The following is a 20,312-nucleotide window of genomic DNA, read 5'->3' as shown; positions in this document are numbered from 1 at the left end:
TAAAACAAGTATGCAATACAAGCACATCAAACATTGCTTGCTTTGATATAAATGCACAGATAGTTTTTTCTGAAACAATTTATTTGAAAATGTTCACTACAGTTGCATTGCGCCAAGCATCTAACCAAACAACATATACCGTTTTATATTGAAGAAGAAAAACACAAACAAACCATTCTCTATATTTGCGTTCCATAAAAAAAAAAAAACTCTCACTTGTTTCTAAATGGTTAATTGGTTAACATCTTAAATACTTATATTCCCTTTAAAATTTGTAGGATCGTGGTCCACACAATCCATTGCTATTTCCAACAAAACAAGAATCACATTATCCAGAAAGTGTAGAAAAGAAATGCAAACAGATAAATCCTTCACTGAAAAATAAAAGGCATTTAGTTTTGGAAAGATTATTGCACCCAAGACACATTAATATTCAGTCCCATTTGCACAAATAAATTAATTATTTCACAGAGAAAATAAGAAGGCCTACATATGTGGAAAATCAGTTTGCATTGCTTATTTTAATTTAGTTCCCATATACAGAACAAAAGTTGACTGAGCCAAAAGGATCAACAAGCATGATCAGTTAATATGGCTTCACATAAACCCTATATTCCTAAATAATTGTATTTTTTTGCGTACTACATATACAGAGCGGATGGAATATATTAGAAATGTTGAGACAGAAAAAGGCACAAGGAAGTGGTAATGCTATTTTCAAGCCACATGCCGGAACACATTTATGGAATATACATAGAAGATGTAAGCATATATCAGCCATACAGTATATCTCGCACTTTGTAAAGTCACTGCCCCCTGCTCTACCTTCCTTTGATGGGTGCACAATGTGCATTGGTGCACATGAACTAAATCCAGTCTTTTTTCACGCGACTGCTTTTTGGTGGCCTTGCTTGTTTGCCGATATGGCTGTATCCGTGTGTGAAATAATATTTTCATACATGTTATGGAAAAACGTTGAAAGCTGGTCCAAGAGCAGCTGTACAAACATTGATGAGGTTAGAAAAGTGGTATGGCTTTTTATCTTTTCTTTTTGTTTAGGAAGATGCTTTCTTTACAGCACAATGTAGGGCCTCCTCTCCCCTACCGTGTTGTTTTAATATTGTTTAGTAATAATGATAAATGTATAAATTATTTATTGACACTTTCTATGACGCTCATGTTTAGAATGTATCATAAAAATATGCTATAATCTGTTCATAACATTGTCTGGTTATTGTTATAAGCACTCATTAGTATATGTTTCATGGCAATCATGACATATTGTCAAGCATTATGAATAATTATGAGTGCTTGTAACTAAAACTTAACAGTGCTATGAATACTGTACAATACAAATATGTTCATAATGCATTATTGGCATTGGCGTCGAAGAGTGTTACAATTGTTTTTGTATTTTGCTTTTCCATATTCTCTCTTGTGTGGTTATAATAATTTAAAATGTTAATCAGGAGCGCCCAATGAAAATATAAACAAATATTAGGAAAAGTGATACATAGCTTTCTACAATATTGTTCATGAAGTTTCAACCCTAACCAATTATTTTTGTACAGTCCCTTGTCACATGAACTGCACTGCTTCATGTAGGAACAGGACTTGCTCTTGAGTGTGAACAGAACAGCACTATTAGAGAAAAACATGTCTGTGGATGTTCAGCCTCATGGCTGCTGCTGATACTGGCTTTCTGTGGCTGTGTAGAAGTCCTCCAGGACACTCTGCAGGTAATCAAAGGTGGGACGGTCCTCGGGCTTGCTCTTCCAGCACTCCAGCATGATTTCATAGAGTTCAGTGGGACAGCTGTCCTGACGCTGCATTCGGTAGCCCTTCTCCAGGGCACGGATCACTTCCGGGTTGGTCATCCCTGAAAACAAGAGCATGTGATCGGGTCAGAGGAGGCTGGATGGGCTGCGATTCATAGTCGCCAGAGGAGGGAACCCTGAAAATGTGGTGTTCCATTTACTTTACCTTTAGCACTATGATAACACTGATCAATCGTGGTTTTGAGGTAAATAACCAGAAAAATACATGGGATGGATTACAATGTCATTTCTTTTCTTTTGTGACCATCTGACTTTTTCACTCGCACCATCTTGAGTATGAAATTGTCCGATGCATTGGTTTATGACCAAATACCTATGACATCACCATCTGTGCTGTACTTTCCAACTAAGTACTAATCAGACGCTATTATGCTATGATGCTATATTAAAATGGTAAAAATGGTAAACATAATATCTGTTTGCACATTACTATTGACATTATGAGCATGGTAACATGCAGATGTTTTCGGTTACTACACATGCTTATGCACAGCTTCACAGCTCTGCTAAACCAGGAAGTTAGCGTCATGCTGGTTCCATCAACTAAAAGCAAGTTGGATTATTTTATTATTACAGAAAATTCATCCGGACTTTGGTGCGTTTTTGTCATAATACCTTGAGAAAAGCTTGATTGATATGAAATTATACACTGTCAATGTCTAAGGTGATGCGCTGTTGAAATGAGAAGGAAATTACAAATGGCCCTCCACACTCATAAGGCACATCTGCATCTTCATCGGGATCCCAAATTTTGAAAGGCCACTTTACACAAATGCCAATAATTAGGCTGAGTTTAGGTTCAAAATTATAACAATGCCTTTGCATTCTATATCAGATCTGAAACCAGTGACCCACTCACCCGGGTATGGTGTGCGTCCATAGCTGATAATCTCAGTCAGCAAGATGCCGAAGGACCAGACGTCAGATTTGATGGTGAAAGAGCCGTAGTTGATGGCCTCAGGGGACGTCCATTTAATGGGGAATTTGGCTCCTGGGTTGGAGGGCAAAATGGAGAACCAGTCAAGTAATGTTAACATTGTTAATTCCATGCAGGTCACATATCCGCTCAAACTCATACATCCTCTGGCTCATTCAATAAGCCATACAGCAAGTGGCTCTAATCTTCACCCTTTACTAATTTTGGCACTCGTGTTGTAATCCGACATCTCGTAATTCCCCCAGAACTGATGAAACTGTTGACTGCCCCCGTTTCATCAGTTCTGGGGAAACTGGTTCTTTCGATTTCTGATCACTTCTGCTGATTACACTCGGCTATGCAACGCGTAGTGTTGCGTCGTACCTTCCCTGGCCGTGTACTCGTTGTCTTCGATGATGCGGGCGAGGCCAAAGTCAGCGATTTTGCACACCAAAGCCTTGTTGACCAGGATGTTGGCAGCACGCAGGTCTCTGTGGATGTAGTTCCTCTGTTCGATGTAGGCCATACCCTCTGCGGTCTAGAGACAAATAAGTCCATGTAAAATAATGAAAACATAGTGGCCAATAGCAGCTATCACTGGCAATAAAAATGGACAGGACACTATAACACTAGCAGCATTTCCTTATTATCAACAGAACTTCCATGCTCTCAGACATACTATATGTGTAATAGACTTTCTTTACGCTGCTCTTTTTCTTTCAGCAAATTGCTCTGCTGGTAATAACAGAAAACTGACATGTATACATGTGTAAATGATTTATTCAGATTCATATTTGAACGTGACATAACTGTCAGGGTGGGTAAATCCACCTCCGAAATGTCACTTTGTCAAAATGTTAGTTTTTGAACATTTGTGAATACATTTCTTTCTTTTCCCTTTGTATAAATCTATACTCAACAACTTTATACGACAAATATTCAGCACCCAAGTCCTCACCGACACTGCTACTTTTCTTGTTTTTTTTTTGCCTTTGCATTTCCCTCGTTCCCTGACCAACATAATCAGAACAGGGGATCTATAGTCAAAAATTGAATAATTGTCTTTATTATGTTTTCAATAAGTGTAAAACATTCCGGACACTTAGACTTGTTGTGTTTCTATTACCTTATAACGAAACCTTCAAATCTACATTGGGCAATGCACGGCCACATTTCCACAGTAGCTTAGAAAGAACAAACCAAATACCGGTTCCAGTCTGGAGACCATAGACTGAATATAAAAAATTTCTCCTTGGAGATTAATAAAGTACTTTTCATTCATTCATTATATGAGAAGTGAACATAGTTATAGTGACCCATTGGTTTGTGGTTTTGAGGCTTTGAGTTTGGCCATCACCATCTGGGGTTTTGTTCGTTGTCATCTTGGTTTTATGCAACCAGAGAATGGAAGTGACCATATTTGGAATGTGAAGGAGTGATGCATTATACTGCTCTGGAGCAACCTGTCAATCATCTTGTAGGGCAGACCTAAATCATACTCGACCATCATGTATTAAATAAAGATCTTGCTTCATTGAAGAATACTTTAAACTAGAGATTGAGACACAAACTTATTTTTACTGAGGGAATTAATAAAGAGAGACGTAGAGTCCTTTTCTCATAGACTTTTATACAACCACACTTATTTTTTACAACTGGATTAGTCGCCTCCTGATGACCAATTGAAAGAATGCAGGAGTTCAGCATTTGCATTACTCTTTTGAACAGGAGGTTGCCGCCTGGTTGCAAACTCGGCACTAGATGCCACTTAAACCTTCAAATTAAAAATCCCCTTTCAGGACTATAACATCAAGCAGGTTTAAAACACAAACAGTGACTATAAGTTGGTGTGTTTATTTACACAGATCTCACATGTTGCTGCAACTTTCCAAGAATGTTGTGCAGGTTGGAGGTGCTTAAGATCTATGATACAGTGTGTTTCCTTAGTCATTATTTGAGCTATTGTTTAGCATTACTACACCCTGCATTAAGTGTTGTTCTTTTTATTGCAGTAAGTATTGTCTATCATTCTCCGAACCACCATACTTAGAAACAGAGAATTCAACTCTTCTTTTCTTCTGGTGTACAGTCAGGTATGAAAGAGCAAAGATCACCAGTGGCCCACAGTAAAAACAACAACTGTGTATGACGTGCAGAACTGATTTGAGTATTCATATCCAGCTTTTGTAGTGTTGCAGACACACAAAGGATTCATTGACATAAAACACAAAACAACCAAACCGATCTGCTCCGGCAAGCCGTCATGTGACGGACAGAATATTCACACTGCCTCTCACCTGGGCAGAGAAGTCGATGAGCTTGGGGAGCTTGACACGATTGCCCTCGTCACTCTTCAAGAAGTCTAATAAACTACCTGTAGACACACGCACACACACACACACAGATTAAGAAATGTGTTTCTTTAACTAACCATTTCAAAGGAAGATACGTTTGATAAATCATAACTTTGTTTTATCAACGTGCTATTGAAAACATACATGTGTTAGATACTTTGTAAATGAGATCGATATAATGGATTTAGGTAGAGTTTAAACAAACATTTAATATCAGATTAAATGTAGTAAGTAGGCTACGATCATCAGAACAATACGGCTACGTATATCCTTTTCAAACATTTATCACCAAAGATTCAACCAAGTTAAATACATTTCATGCAGATGTTATGTACTGCTAAAAATGTCTTGACTCTGCATTCAAGGTGAAAGTCAAAGGTTCTCACAAAGACAGCTCGACAAAACACACACACACACACACACACACACACACACACACACACACACACACACACACACACCCTTGTACTTCTAGCTTTGTGAGGACTCTCATTGGTGTAATGCATTCCCTGGCCCGTACACTAACCGTAACCAACTCAACCAGATGCTTGTGAAGGACTGGCCAAAACGACCTCAGTTTGAAGTCCAAAATCTCAAATTGGTCCTCACAAGAATAGCTGTACAAGTGTACACACACCCACACAAACACACCTTTCTCCATGAACTCAGTGATGATGTAGATGGGCTCCTCTATGGTGACCACAGCATTGAGTCGGACCAGCTTGTCGTGCTGCAGAGTCTTCATCAGGTTGGCCTCGCCCATGAAGGCCTCCACCGACATGGTGCCAGGTTTCATGGTCTTCACCGCTACCTTGGTGTGCTTGTTGTACGTGGCTTAACGCAAGAGCAAACCATTAGAATTAAAAAAATGAATTGGTGGCTCCATACCTCCATCAGTAGCTGGATCATCAAACGATCTGGATCATCTCACCCATCCAGACTTCTCCGAACTGGCCGGCGCCGAGCTTCTTCTCCAGTCTGAGTGACGATCTCGGGATTTCCCAGGCGTCTTTCTCCCATGGCTTCTCAGGTTTGGGGCTCAAGCATGGGTTGGTCAGGTGTTGGCAGAGGCCATCTCCCTGCTCTGGAATAAACAGGATTTTTTTGTTGAAACAATAAACATTGTCAATATTTTTAATCTTATGAACGGAAAAATGATATTATTCAACAAATCATTAAAACATAAGTTTGGCAAAAGTAAAAACTGCTGATTCCAGTACTAACCGAAGAGCAATTCAATATCACTTTATAGTTCATTGCAATTACTAAGAGACAAAAACGTAATAACAAAATAACTGAAGCACTAATTTATCCCTCTGTTGAGGTCTGTTAAACCACAAGTACATTGTCTGCTTTACAATGAGTTTGAAATTCTAAAACAACATTTTTACAAATACCTACACACTGTTATTTACGTCAGACACATCATTCAAAACTAAAAGCATGTGCGTGTTGTTTGCTTAACACTTCCATTCAAATACCGACACTCAATTACACCTGCACCCATCATGCACCTGTGAAAACACTTGTGACCATTAAGATAACTTAGAAATCACTATGAACGGGTATCAGGGTTCACCCTGTTTCATATAATTTGAGGTATTGAAGTGTGCTCTGCGTTACTGTGAGCTTCACAGTTAGTGGAAAGACAAGAAACATTAAGAGAAAATGAACCCCTGACTGATTATTGAGAACCCCTCATTTGTTCTTTACTTTGTGATTTCATGGACTACTCAACTAGAGTGCTAACGCACAGCTGTGAGGACGTAGAAATCGTTCACTCACTCTTGTAATGGCTGACCAGCTCCAGCAGGGTGGGGAAGGTGTTGCGCGGAGAGATGTAGAATCCTCCGTTGTCCAGCGTTCGGATCTTGTAATGTTTGACCGTGTCACTGACCTGGGGGTCGCCATCTCTCACAGACAAGGAGTAGCTGCCTAAAACAGAAAGAAGAACCGTGACTCATTTTCTTTCGTGAAATTTTTCTACTGACACCAATATTTTTTTCCAGTTATACGAGCATGTATTTTTAGACGTTTTATCGTTTCAGAAATACCCTAAAGATGTTAATTCTTCCTGCCGAGCAACACTTAAGGGGCACTAGAATAATTTAGTATTGCACTTTCATAAACCTGGGGAATTCATATAAAACAGATTAAAAAAAAACACCCAAGCTATCCAGACTTTTACTCTGATAGGGGTAGGTATATAGGGTAGGGGTCAAGCTCCAAAAATATAGGATCCCTAATTTCCCACAATGCATCTCATTAGAATCTTTAAAAAACTGCTGACATCGTCTTCGATGAATCCTTTCATTAGCAACCAACTAGAGGAACATCTGCACTAATGACAATTCTCGCAATGTATGAAGTCCACCTTCTGCTATTGTCTCAGCTCCCTTAAACACCGCTACTAAGAAAAGTACCAGGTGCTATCCAGGTAAATCCGACTCATTGTGCCTTTAATGTACAATTTTCAAAGTCACACGTATGTCAACCAAGCTTATTTATGTGTGTGAATTCATCTTTTAATAACAGTTTCTGCAATAACTGCCCAAATCTAATTGCTTGATTTGTCATTTCTCTCTCAATAACTTTGAATCCTGACGATTCATAAAGCTCCACGAGAGGACAAATAACCTTTGAACTCACCCTTGGTGGTCTCGCTGTCTCGGATCATGAAGGAGCCCACTTTGTTCCCGGGGGCCAGCAGCTGCCTCTCGGCATCTTTCCTGCTCACGCCCTTGAAGAACCACCTTAACAACAGGAAACAGATCAGTTAGCGCAGAAACCCTCTCAGCGGACCTCCCCGTGCAAGCCTCGAGACAGCCTAGAATGAGGTGCCATCGAGATACAGCACATGGCACTGTGTATGGTGATGATGCATATGAATGTGTTTTAGATGCGAGTCCACTCACTCCTCTGCCTCCAGAGTGTCTTTGGCCACATAATTACTGGGAATGAAGCCCTCCTTGCCCGAGCTGATTAACTTAGCTTTCCACCACTCGCCCGATCTACAGAGAGAGAGAGAGAGAGAGAGAGAGAGAGAGAATTGTTTATCAGGTGTGACTTGACAAAGAACGCCCTTCACCAAGTCCCAGTTCCTCATATCTCACTGTTGGTACTTACTCCTCCAGGATCCGGAGCTTGTCCCCCTTCTTGAAGCCGAGGTCTCCGTCGTGGATGGCCTCGTAGTCATACAGCGCCATGGCGATGCTCTCTCCTGCGGAAGCACAGCCCAGAAAAAGAATTGAAAAGAAGCCGGAGGCTCGATGCGCAGCGTGGAACGCGTGCCTCTTTACATGTGTTCACTCTCTGAAGATCGGCATGCTGAGAAAAACTAACTCTGAGTAACCCTTCAACTATGGAGTTGTAACCCAGCCTGTTTTTTGGGTTTGTGTAAAGTCGGCATTTGTCTGCTTGTTCAGCGGATTCACTGTATTGACGTGTGAACCACAACTATCTTGGGTTCCCCCGGGCCTCGACTATGTAGCTGACTTCCTTGTGTGCCTGATAATAATAGCAGTGGTGTCGCTCTTCAGTGCTTTGGAGGCCCGTCTACTAATGGAGCCTCAGATTCAAGACTCTATGGTGGTGTTTGAAAGGTGTGTGTGTGTGGGGACAACCTTCCATTGACTGATCTTAGCAGTTGAAATTTCATAGGAGATACACAAGTAAGGGCGCACTGTGTGAGTGGAGTTGCATCGATATGAAGATACAGATTGTGACTCACCGTCTGAAGACTTTGATTTGGGCAGCATTTTGTTCTGTGGATAGAAAGACATGCGGCGGTATAAGGATGAGAGCAGACCCTTCAAATATTCATCCCCACCCCCAGTTGATTCAAAATGAGAAAAAAAATGTGTCGCTAGCTCGTTGTTAACTTGCTTTAGTGCCATGTTTAAGCAAATCAAGATATTATTTCATAAAATAATAGATACATCTCTATATGAACATTTTTAAATGTCAAATTCAGCTATAATGAAACCACAAAGAAGACTTTGTCTTATCAACTTTTGGCGACTGTGGCTCATTTGTTGCCCGTCTTTCAATCAGAGGATCGGTGGTTTTCGGGGAGGCTTTAGCTCAGGGGTCGTCCTGCTACCACGAGGTAGTCGGTTCTATCCCCAGATCCCCCCATAGTTCACAAGTCAAAGTGTCTCTGAGCAAGACATCTAACTCCTGGTTGCTCCACAGACGCCTCACAGGGCAGCCCACTGCTCCTTAATCAAGGATGGGTTAAATGCAGAGAAGAATTTCCCCAAGGGGATTAATAAAAAGTACATGTTTTTTCTTCTTTTTCAAGCACCGGCTTCACTACTTCCTGTCGTTGAGCAAGACACTTCACACCGAATTGCTCCCCGTTGTTGTGTCTATGATGTGTAGAGCAAAAAAATGTAAGTCTCTTTAAATAAAAGCGTCAGCTAAATGTAAGTTAGAGCACGTTGTTGACCGTCATCTCCAGTCGCCTTTTTGTTTTAGACTTCTGGGAGATAATACAACTCAAGTCTCCTGCCCAAGTGCTCTACTTCTGTCACTTCCTCTTCCTGTTGGGCGGTGAAAGAGATCTTACAGTCATTACACAGGAAGCAGTAGCCACACACTGCACTGCGACATTGATCAAAGTCTGCCCAGTATGCAAACAAGCCACAGGAACATGCGTGGAGTGTCTGTGAGAGCAGACTGTGGTCGTAACTAATGCTACTCTGTGTCCTTTTCTCTGTTGCGTCTCATCCTCTCATTGCTTCTGCCATTGACACCATCAATCCTCTTCATGCTTATAATTTAATGCCAGGGCACTTCTGCAGGTTCATCCACACATTTGGGTCAGACACAATGTGGCAAAAGATCTAATCGACATTCAGTGGTGGGAAGGAACTAAGTACTGTGCCTCCGTACCTTGATTCCATTTCTACCTCACTACATTTAAATATCAGCTCATGAAGCTCTTGTGTAAGTCCATTCAGGGAGACACTCTCATGTGCTTCGGCTTGTAATTTATTGCTTATTCATCCGCCAATCATTCTTTACACTTGGCATTTCCTTGCTGTCATTGTTCGGGGCTGTCAATCATGACACCAGCTGTGTAGATCAGCTGGTCCCCTCTCTGCAATAAGCACAACAAAACAATTTCATCATAAGCCTCGGCAGGGTGGTGGCTATGGACGGTCGAGCTCATGGTAAATATCTGTAGTCAATGTAGATAAGATTAGTAAGGAGACATTCATCTTGCTGCCGTCTGTTTTTAAAGAGTTCATTGATGTTGCTGTTTGGCACCCCTCCACTTCCCCACTCTCTGCCCAACCTTCATCAGATCCGTCAGCTTCACTCGCACCACCACCAACAACAACCGGATAAAATAATATGAACTCCACTAGGGGATTCATCTTGTTGCCGATCAGGGCAGACGGCCCCCAAAAAGCTCCAAAAACACAAAGGCTTTTTCATCGCATTTTATCTAATAACAATAAACAACAATCATTTATTTGTCTTATTTTTTTCTCCTGATTGAACTACTGTTGTTACTTTTTTTTGATCAACCTTTTCACCTTGTGACCCAACAAGAAAAAGCAACGTCTTTGGGCACATTTGCAACCCGGTCACGATCCTTTTTTTTGCGACGTTTCGGAAAAGTGTTACCTTTCATATCGCTTAACAACCGGAGATGTATAAATAATCTTTATACATCTTATACAATGTTACGTCAAGTCAGTGTTGACCAATGCTTTTGGTTTCACATGGAACGAGCACATTGGTCTGCAGGGTGAGAGTCTGTGTTTGTTTGACCTGGTCCCCAATCACGACCTGCCCTTTGTGGACATTTCTCGCTTTTCATACTCATCACTTGCTCTGCCCGAATGCAAAAAATGACATTCAACGTAACTGTGGTTTGTGGAAATGTAGGTTTTTAAAAGCTATTCCTGCCGACTGGATTGACATTTGCAACCCTTAGAGGTAAAACCTCCAGTATTACCCCCAAAAAGAAAAGATCAGAGAACAGTCTGAGTAGTCATAAGGGCCATTTTTCCTGCACAAGTAATTCTACTTTTGATGTATTCGGAGTATCTTGTTGAAAAATCTTCTGTAGTTTCACAGAATCAAGATTTTAAATGTGGAACTTCGACTGGTAATGAAGTATTTTTACATCGCTGTATTGGTACTTCTGTTTTGAATAGTTCCCCCGACGGGCATGTCACAGTTTTAATAGGAAGGGGGATACTTGCGGAAGCAAAGTGCAAACGACAACTTCTCTATGTGACCTTTTATACATGGTACATTGTTACTTACAGCTTTGTTGTAGGAGTTTGGTGCCGTGGGGTCTTTGACGTAGTGAGCCGCCTGCACGCGGCTTTGCTGGTCGTCGTTGTTCGTCGCTTTGTCGAGAGCATCCTGCTCCTGCTCCTTCTTCGAGCCCACACAGCCCATGGTTCCTTCTGCAGCAGGACAACAGAGGAGAAGCAGCAGGGCATGAAGCAAAAAAACTGGTTCTCCCAGCACTAGAGTGCTTTATACAGTGGCATTCACACATGTTTAATAAGGGACATAATGCAGTTGTTGAGGAAGTGTTTGCGACAGAAACACTGTTAATACATGAACAATTCAAGTATTAAATGACCTTTGAATACCACAACAGGCACGATGCTGGTCAAACATTATGAAATGAAACACTACGAGGAGGTATTTTTCTTACCAGATAGCTCTGAAAAGACAGACTGATTTGTGTTAAAGACTATTTTTGAACTTTCTACAAAAACTGTATGCCAATAGTAAGATTACAAGTTCTTTATCAAATGGGTAGCTCCAATCAAGCAATCAGATTGGTTTGTAGCAGCAATATGATAACCGCGTGCCAACGCTACACTGTCTGGTTCCTCTGATAGAGGTCCTCTTTTTATTGTGAACATTATCATTTATTAACAAACCAGATTAACCGCTTTGGGGTTGTATGCCTCCGCCAGATAGGCCGGGTGGATGTTCGTGAGATATCACGTTGACAAGGATTAACGGACATGTGAGCGCCCCCCACTGGCTGGCTAATAATGGCCGCCGCTCTGCATTGTGTTCATACAGCAGTTCTCCTTCAGGAAAACACCTTCCTCTGACTGAATAAGAGACGCACAGCAGTACGCACACACGTCACCGATCACATAATCCTCCAGGTCGGAAAACATAATAACAGGAACAGTAAACCAAGTGAAGTAGAGTCATTTTCTCAGAGACTTCTATGCAATCAGACATCTTTGTTTGAGGCACCGTCAGCATCGTTTCACTTTTCAGACCCAGAGGTTTCCTTTTTTTTTGACTGTGAAAACAACTGGGTTTTTTTTTTCTTAACTTGGACCACTTGTAAAAGCTTTTCTCACTTAAGAGGAAAGCAAAGGCAACATCGGCGAATCCCAGGAATGTATGGGTGTTCGCAAAATCTGGACAAAAGCTGGATACAAACAAAAATAAGAGTGCGGGTGTTCTCATATCGCTTCCTGTCTGAGGCCTCTTATCTCTCTCAGCTGGCTGTTACTGTTAATGTGTTTGAAAATGTCCCATGTATTGGGTTGCGAATATATAAAAATGGACTTTCACAGGACGTTGTTAGACATTCTTCACTTCAGTGGGGGCAGACTTATAAAGCTGACACGTTCAGCCAGTTTATGGGAAAACCATGACAATGATTTTGGGGACGCGTCTGAAACCTCAATATTGTTGGTTTCATTCTGACTTCATAGCGTTCACGGATGTTGGCCACCTGCTACACTGTTTTAATCGATGTATTCTGATATTACAAGAATCAACCCAGCAAGGTCTTTCCATCTTCCATTAACATGTGTTCATCAGCAATGTTTCAGCAATATTTAGTTTTCTTCTTCTTTCACACGGAGTGTGACTGTGTGTATCATGTAAATGTATGCAGTTATCTGGAACAAGGTTGAGGAGAAGCGAGAACAAAGAGGGAGTCTGTGATGGCAGATAGAAGTTGTGAACTACCACAGACCCAGTCCATACATTTAGAATCCTTTTAACTTGAAATGTTTCTGCAAGCGTGTCTTTGATGGTAATCTACAGTCACAGCCATACTCATGAGCAGATACTGGCCTGCTGCCTCTTACCGCTGTTCAGTGGTTAGCAGTGGAAAATGTTTCATTTGGACATTCAGACACAGGAAGTTTGGGTGTTCTGCAGGTCAAAAGGAACATATTTGCTTCCTTTTTTTTTGTTCCTCTTTAGAGGTCTAATTGCAGGAGGCTCAGGCTTGCAAGTATTGAACAGTTGCGGCTCCTGTCATGTTTTCACTGATACAAAATGGAGGTCACCATCAGGCTGGTGGTAACACATTGCCCTAGTTTGCCTCGGTGAGTGAAATCTACATTTCATTGAGCCTGAAAGTAAATGTAAATCTACTCAGTTGACAGCTCTTAATGAATGCTAACTGGAAGAATGTTTTGTCAAACTTTAAGTGGAAGACAGTGAGATCCATTCGGACTCATTGATGGAGGCGAGCAAATAAAATAATTTAAATTAAGATGAACCTTTTTGAAATGATTTACTGATTCAGAAACATCTCTTTTTCAATGTGAGTCTATGGGAAAATAGGTTTGTGGGCCTAATGGCGTCATGTAGCGGATGTGGAAGTTGTAATTTCACAGTTTGGGCCCAAATTTAAATTTGCACCCAGCGGCCATGCCTCGTCTCCATAAAAACACTTAATGTTCACAATTACGTATAGGTATCACTGTATATGTCCAATTAAGAATTAGTAACAAATGAGTAACTTTTCATTCTTGTTTTAAACACTCAAATATTGATAGTATTTGCCTCAAAAGTCCAGTATCGCTCGGGCTATATAAAATGTGTCCTGAGATTGGGCCTGAGTAATTGTAGACTTTGACACTACTAAAAGCAGAGTATGCGCTCCTTATACATTATAATGGATTGCAGCAGGTGATTCACTGGATAACGCCTACTGTCACCATAGAATATTTTATTTTATTTCTGGCCTCACAGCCTCTCAAGGGACTTTTCCGGTTCAGTGCAAATGACCACAGTAACTTGCCCCCTACTGTGTCACCGACTGGAAAGTACAATAAAACGCACTCATGTCACATTTTTTTTGCTTTTCATGCACAGCATTAGATGAAAGGATTTATACCATTCTCATGTCCATTATCTAATATATGGAGCTCACTCTAGCAGATGCTAAGCTTACTGTAAAAAACAGAATCAAGGAGAAACAGCAAGTCGGTTTCTGCCTGAAGCCAAGAGAATCCAACAACCAGTATTCCAAAAGCTCACCAAGAAACATACGCTAAAATATCTCTGGCGTCCATCTTGTCATCGCAACTCTCGGGAGGAAAGCAATCAAGACTATTTCCGAAAATGTCAAACTTCACTGTTCAGTCCAGAGTGAACAACCTCCTTCCTCTGCATGTCAGCATGTTTTTGCAGAGCATTATGAGGTCACAGTGAAAATGACCTTTGACCTTTTGGATGCAAAATGCCATCGCGTCATCATTTTATTGAAAAACGGGTTTTGTGTGCTTCAGTGACCTTCGACCACCAAAATCAGTTTGTCCTTGAGTCGAGGTGGATGTTGATATCTGTTCACGAGAATCAAACAGACACAGAGGCGGAGTGACGGAAGGACAACCTAAAGACATAATGCTCCTGCCAGCTGCATATACAGCTGACGTTTCACAAGCATTTCGCATATCAAAACTAGATGATTTTGAGAATGTGGATATCAAGTAGGTGAAGGAATGTGTTTATCTTCCTGTTGTTGAGGATATGAAAGATTAATCTATAAACAAATTGCCTATGCTTTGACTACGCTGACAGTTTCAGTTCTGTGCTTCTGTTTCTTCTCGTTGTGACTTGTGTGTAACTGTCCAGATCACGTGCTTTGAAAAGTAGACCTCTCATCGAAGAGTGACCCACATAAATATAGGTTTTTAATTAATTCATTAATTTTGTCTGTGTTTTGCTCCAAACCTTTAGTCTGTAGAATCAGCTCTGTGTTAGTTTGACAATGTCGATAGAAGACTACGTCTAATGCTGGAAATCCAAAATCTACCTATCTATCATCCCCAACTCAGTTGTTCCTAAGTAAGAAAAAGTCAGAAATTCTTAATTCTACCAACAACTGTCCAACACATGTTGAAAGACAAACTCTCTGGGAAGTTAATAGGAATTCAGTTGTGAGCAGGGTATGTCTATTTTCATGAGCTTTTTTAAGAAAGGATGAAAAAGTGTCTCGCATGAATGTAGATCATAAGAATGATGATATTTCCCAGCTCACACAACAACATGAGCCTTAAACTTGGCAAAATAAGTTAGTGTGGAAATCTAACACTTAAAAATAGGTATTCTTGCAGAGTTAGATTAGAACATTGATACCACTGTAAGATGCTTAATATAAGGCCAGCAGCGTGTTAATTTAGTTTAGCACACGGTCTTGTGTGCTAAACTAAGCTAACCCGCTGCTGACCTGCCGTGTGCAAAGTTAACTTCTCATAACGTCGGCAGCTCACTCTTTAACAACATCTTTCATGTTGGTGTAATCTGTAAAAATCTAGTTTCATGCAGGATTATGTGCCGGATTATTTCTCAGCTAGTGGCAGTGACATGCTGGTGTCTCAGATTTTTGCCTGGCAACCTAACGTTGACTACCAGTGATAACACGTTCATACCCATCTAACAAAATGGAGCCACTGTATAATTTGTTCGTTCTGGGTTTGTAGAAAAATGGTGCAACACAGTTTGTGACATGGACGGCAGACTGTATGTAAGAAGTGGGCGTCACCCGTTGGTCCGTGGACTACCGTTCTAAAGCAACAACATCGACATTTTGGTTGTTGCCATCTTGTTTTTTTGCAACCAGAAGTGAAAACTGAACCCTAAATGCAAAAAAAAGGCAACCAAAAATGGTTACAATACACTTTCATGAAGACTCTCAATGGAACCATAATTTGTGTGTTGCCCCCTAGTGACCATTAGAAAGAATGCAAGTTTCACTTCACTTCAGTATTGGCTCCGCTTTTCAGACCCAGAGGTTGCTGCCTAAAGATCACCTATTTTTATACGTAAATATAAATGGCTTATTCTATGATTGCAAAAACACAACAATTCTTTGTTTCAGGTGATAATACATGAATGAAAACATAGTGATGAATATCATATTCTGCTATTAAATACCTCCCGTACACATTGGTCCTTTTAAGCAAGATCACATGACTTTTCTATAAAGTAACTTATGCAGCCACACAAGTCTAAAAAGAGTACTGAAGTCAGCAGTGTAATTAGTAATGTAAGAACATCTATCTACATTTTAGAAAGTTTTTTAAACATTAGACACCATACTGTAAATTTATTTGACAAAGGAAGAGCATTTTCTTCTTCTTTCAAAGGTCACACAGATGACCTAAATGACCTAAATGAGCACCATACTTTTCTAGACCCCTGCTATCTAAACCAGGACAGACGTATCAACCACAAACCTCTCTGTTGCATTCGTACATAGTGACATACCATATGTTAACAGTATTAACAGCCCCTCTATTTTTAATTGAAGTGATGGTTTACTAGAATTTGGAGAGATTAACACAGGAAGAGAAACCAACCTTATTATTCAAACAGAAAGAAGTAATTCACAAAACATAATAAATAAGAGTTCTTGCCCAAAAAAGTACTTTACTAGTCCAAAACACTTATTAAAATTCAATGTTGCTGACCTTTCTGTCGCCTCTAAGCTAAGTGTTAGTATAAAGGCCGAGTTCATAAATATCATACCATATCATATAATGCAAATAAGTACCTCTGCAAACTTCACAAGAACCATAAATCTACAAAAAGACAGGCAGCCACATTCAGTGCGAGCTTTCAGGAAGTGTGGATAGCGAGGTGCATTGAGCCCAACAAGAAACACACTTCAACATTATAGACCCTACATGTGTCATCGTAACCCTAGCTAGCAGAACGCTAGCTAGCGTGACCCTAGCCGGCGTAACCATAGCTAGCATAGCCCTAACTAGTGTAACCCTAACTAGCATAACCCGAGCTAGCATAACCCGAGCTAGCATAACCCTAGCTAGCGTAACCCTACGCCCATCTGCACCAATAGCGATTCATATCAGACTAAATAGGCCTCGAGGCAAGATTTCGGCTGGTGTCCCCATCGCTCCCTTTTAACACCTGAATAGTCTTTCCAACTTTCCCACATGGATGTAAAGAGACTGACTGACTGACACAAAGTTGATTATGAGGTTGATGTGCTGGGCTGATGCCGCGGCAACCCAGAAAATAGGATACAATGGGCTTCATAAATATGTTGTTGTAGGCTTTAAAAAAAATAAAGATTCAAACTAAAATTATTTAAATAGTAACAGTAAGGAAAATCGAAGTTATTAATACATACAAAATAAAATCAAAGTTTCCCGTCATTCACCTGTAGCGCCTATGCAGAGGGCCGGCTCTTAGGAGTATTATCTTACCGGAAAACTAGTTTAACACATAAGAGCTGAGACTCTCAACAGCTGGGAATACTGTATGTATTACATAACATGTATTCTGTTATGAGAGGGAATTACTTTTTTTTTTTAATGATTAAACAGATGTACATTTTGTGGGCTGCCGGCTGTGTGTACCTGTTTGGGACTGCCTCAGGCCATAACAATACCACTTGGCAGCCTGGCACACAAACAGCAGCATCAAAGAAGGAAAGAAAGAAAGAAGGAAAAAAGAAAGAAAGAAAGTCTGTATTGTTATTCAATAACTTATTAGCAGGAAATGACTCTGGACTGCTAGATGTCTCCATCTTAGCATTCTTGGGTGTTTTTTGCTTTTAATAATCATACTGGTGATGATGTATTAGACATTATGGACAGTCCTGTTGGACTGAACACAAGCTCCTCCCCCATTTATGCATCTATAAAATGTGTTTTTTGCTTATTCCACCGCCTATATCAAGTTTGCTTGACAGAGTATATACAAGTATTAATGTATATAAAAGCTAAGACTTATATCTTGTACAATCTACAAGTATTTTTTAAACATACAATTATAATTATTTCATCAATTGTAATGCAAAGAGAAGAAACAAGATTACAGTGTATTTTCTGCACTCTATATAGTTTAGCATGTGTGTATGCAGGGATGTAGCTTGTTGCATAGTGGAAACATTGGCATGTGCCAAACATAATGTGCCAAATATCAGATGCAGAGCTGAAACAATTGATTGATGGACAGAAAATCAATCAGCAGTTTTTTTTTCCACATTTATATTAATCATCAAGCAATGTCATTTTCTGGTTCCAGCTTTTTAAAGTTAGAAGATGTACTTCTTGTTTTCATATCATTGTAAATTGAGTATCTTTGAATTTGTTGAAGAAAACAAGACCTCAGCAAGTTTCAACAACTTTTATTTTACTCTAGACCAGAAAGTTCATTGAGAAAATACGAAACAGATGAATAATTAAGGGAAGTGGGTTTGTCCCAAACATATAATTTTGCTTCTGTGTCAAAGCAATTTGGAATTTCTGGGGTTGCGATATTCCTCAAGGGGGGAAGCAGACTGAAGAGGCTGCTGCAGGTACTAATGCAGAATGGGGAATTGAACCACTGGTATGAGGCAACGCTGTTAATTCTGCGGTGTACAGTACATGCCAAGCTAATGTTTCATGCACAACGTGTGATACACTCTCTAATAACTAACACGTGTCGCGGGATAGCAGATACGTGATTCTGTGGTTCTTTGAGGGGCCTTATTAAAATGTAAAATGAAAGTTAGTGCACAGAGACTGTAAGCGGAATAGAAACTAGTCTACTGTTGCTGCTTTCTGGTTTGGTCGAGATGGTCAGTCTAAAAATAGCTCGCACACACGCGCGCGAGTCACATAAGGCATGGGAAAGTGGTGGGAAGCGCAGGAATATAAACGTTTTATTTATTTCACTTCACTTGAGCCCACTTTCATATTTCCTCTTTGCATAATTTGCGCACAGTGACGTCTGGAGACGGTGGTTGTTTTAACTCAGAGACGTTGAAGTTCCTCTTTTTTCTTGCTCCCTTTTTTGAAAAAACCGCATGCCAAATCAAAACGTTCATATTACAAGTCCGACACATACATATAATATTAGTTTTGCTCCTCTTTCAGACCGTCTACCAGCAGTCTCTTCACACACAGATCAAGATGAAACTTACCGCGCTTCAACCGATCACTTGCTGGTACTTGTGCGCGTGGAGATGTGCTCTTCTAGACTTGGGTGTCCGTGTAAAGCGTAATCCTCATTTCCTTTCCGCCAGCTCCATCCTTTCACAGAACTTGTTTTCTCTCTTTCTCTCTCTGGCGGGTTTCTGCTGAAGATGCGGACCGGTGAAAGAGGCGCAGCGCACTGAGCGCGGACGAGGAAGTCTGCTGTGAGAAGGGGAACCAACGCACGCACGCGCGTATACACACACACACACACACACACACACACACACACACACACACACACACACACACACGCACGCACACACACGTACGCACACAGCTGCTGCTGATTCAGATTCAACTTTATTGTCATTGCACAGAGTAAGTACACATGTAGTTTAGCATCTGACCAGAGTGCAAAGAGAAGCAGTAAAAGTGCAGTGGATATGGATGAAAAAAATGGCCTTGTGCGTCAAAACACGTTTTTTTTTAATTATATTGTATCTTTTATTGATCTGTTTATTTTTTAAGATCATTGTCTGGAGTCATAGTTGACCTACTTTTAATCCTGCCAAAAAATGTAACGTTGAAGCCAAATTCTTATCTATGCTGCTGTTTTTTATGTTTTGGCGTGGATGGCCAGAGGCAAGAATGGATTAAATGGACGGATGCCATGGATGGGTGGACAGATGTGAGGGACACATTTGCATGGTGCCCAGGACAGCTCATGTATTCAAATGAGTGGGACAGCCATCGTCCTCAGGGCAGAGGCGGGCAGCAGAGCTGGAGGCGTGGGCGGCTCAGCCGGGGTCCACAACAGCGGCTCGGCAATAACACATCAGAGAGAGCTGCTGGCTCTCCAGATGTAATCCTTAATCAACAGTCAGGATTAGAAAGAGTTCCTTCTGAAAGCCAGGCTGCAGTGACGGAGAGAGGAAGGGCTGTTCTTAAGAAGATGAGGATAAGAATGAAATGAATTAGATCAGAAAAAAAGGTTGGATATAAGAGTTGAAAAAAAAGTGAAGGG

The 20,312-nt window shown here is 40.7% G+C and overlaps 1 protein-coding gene across 1 annotated transcript; it reads right to left on the bottom strand.

Annotated features, from left to right (window-relative positions):
- Positions 1-97: 97 nt before the first annotated feature.
- Positions 98-19,425, bottom strand: hck (HCK proto-oncogene, Src family tyrosine kinase). The gene is made up of 13 exons (XM_068597407.1): positions 19,294-19,425; positions 11,394-11,539; positions 8,839-8,872; positions 8,235-8,328; positions 8,024-8,119; positions 7,758-7,861; positions 6,894-7,043; positions 6,040-6,192; positions 5,760-5,942; positions 5,052-5,128; positions 3,139-3,292; positions 2,698-2,829; positions 98-1,879 (listed from the first exon to the last, which is right to left on the bottom strand). The coding sequence occupies exons 2-13, from the start codon at positions 11,529-11,531 to the stop codon at positions 1,677-1,679; spliced, it is 1,518 nt and encodes a 505-aa protein (XP_068453508.1). The 5' UTR covers positions 11,532-11,539; positions 19,294-19,425; the 3' UTR covers positions 98-1,676.
- Between the last annotated feature and the right edge of the window lie 887 nt (positions 19,426-20,312).

The sequence above is a fragment of the Clinocottus analis genome, unplaced genomic scaffold (genome assembly GCF_023055335.1).
Source record: "Clinocottus analis isolate CAN_PGR_092001 unplaced genomic scaffold, fCliAna1.0.p SCAF_4, whole genome shotgun sequence".
Taxonomy (NCBI): Eukaryota; Metazoa; Chordata; class Actinopteri; order Perciformes; family Cottidae; genus Clinocottus; species Clinocottus analis.
The sequence above is the reverse complement of the archived record's forward strand: the minus strand, read 5'-3'. Positions and strand labels throughout refer to the sequence as shown.

Coding starts and splice junctions, on each gene's coding strand:
- hck (XM_068597407.1), bottom strand. CDS start 11,531: ATGGGCTGTGTGGGCTCGAAGAAGGAGCAGGAGCAGGATGCTCTCGAC. Junction 8,120..8,234: donor AAGCTCCGGATCCTGGAGGA/GTAAGTACCAAC, acceptor CTCTCTCTGTAG/ATCGGGCGAGTGGTGGAAAG. Junction 5,129..5,759: donor CACTGAGTTCATGGAGAAAG/GTGTGTTTGTGT, acceptor GTGTGTCTACAG/GTAGTTTATTAGACTTCTTG.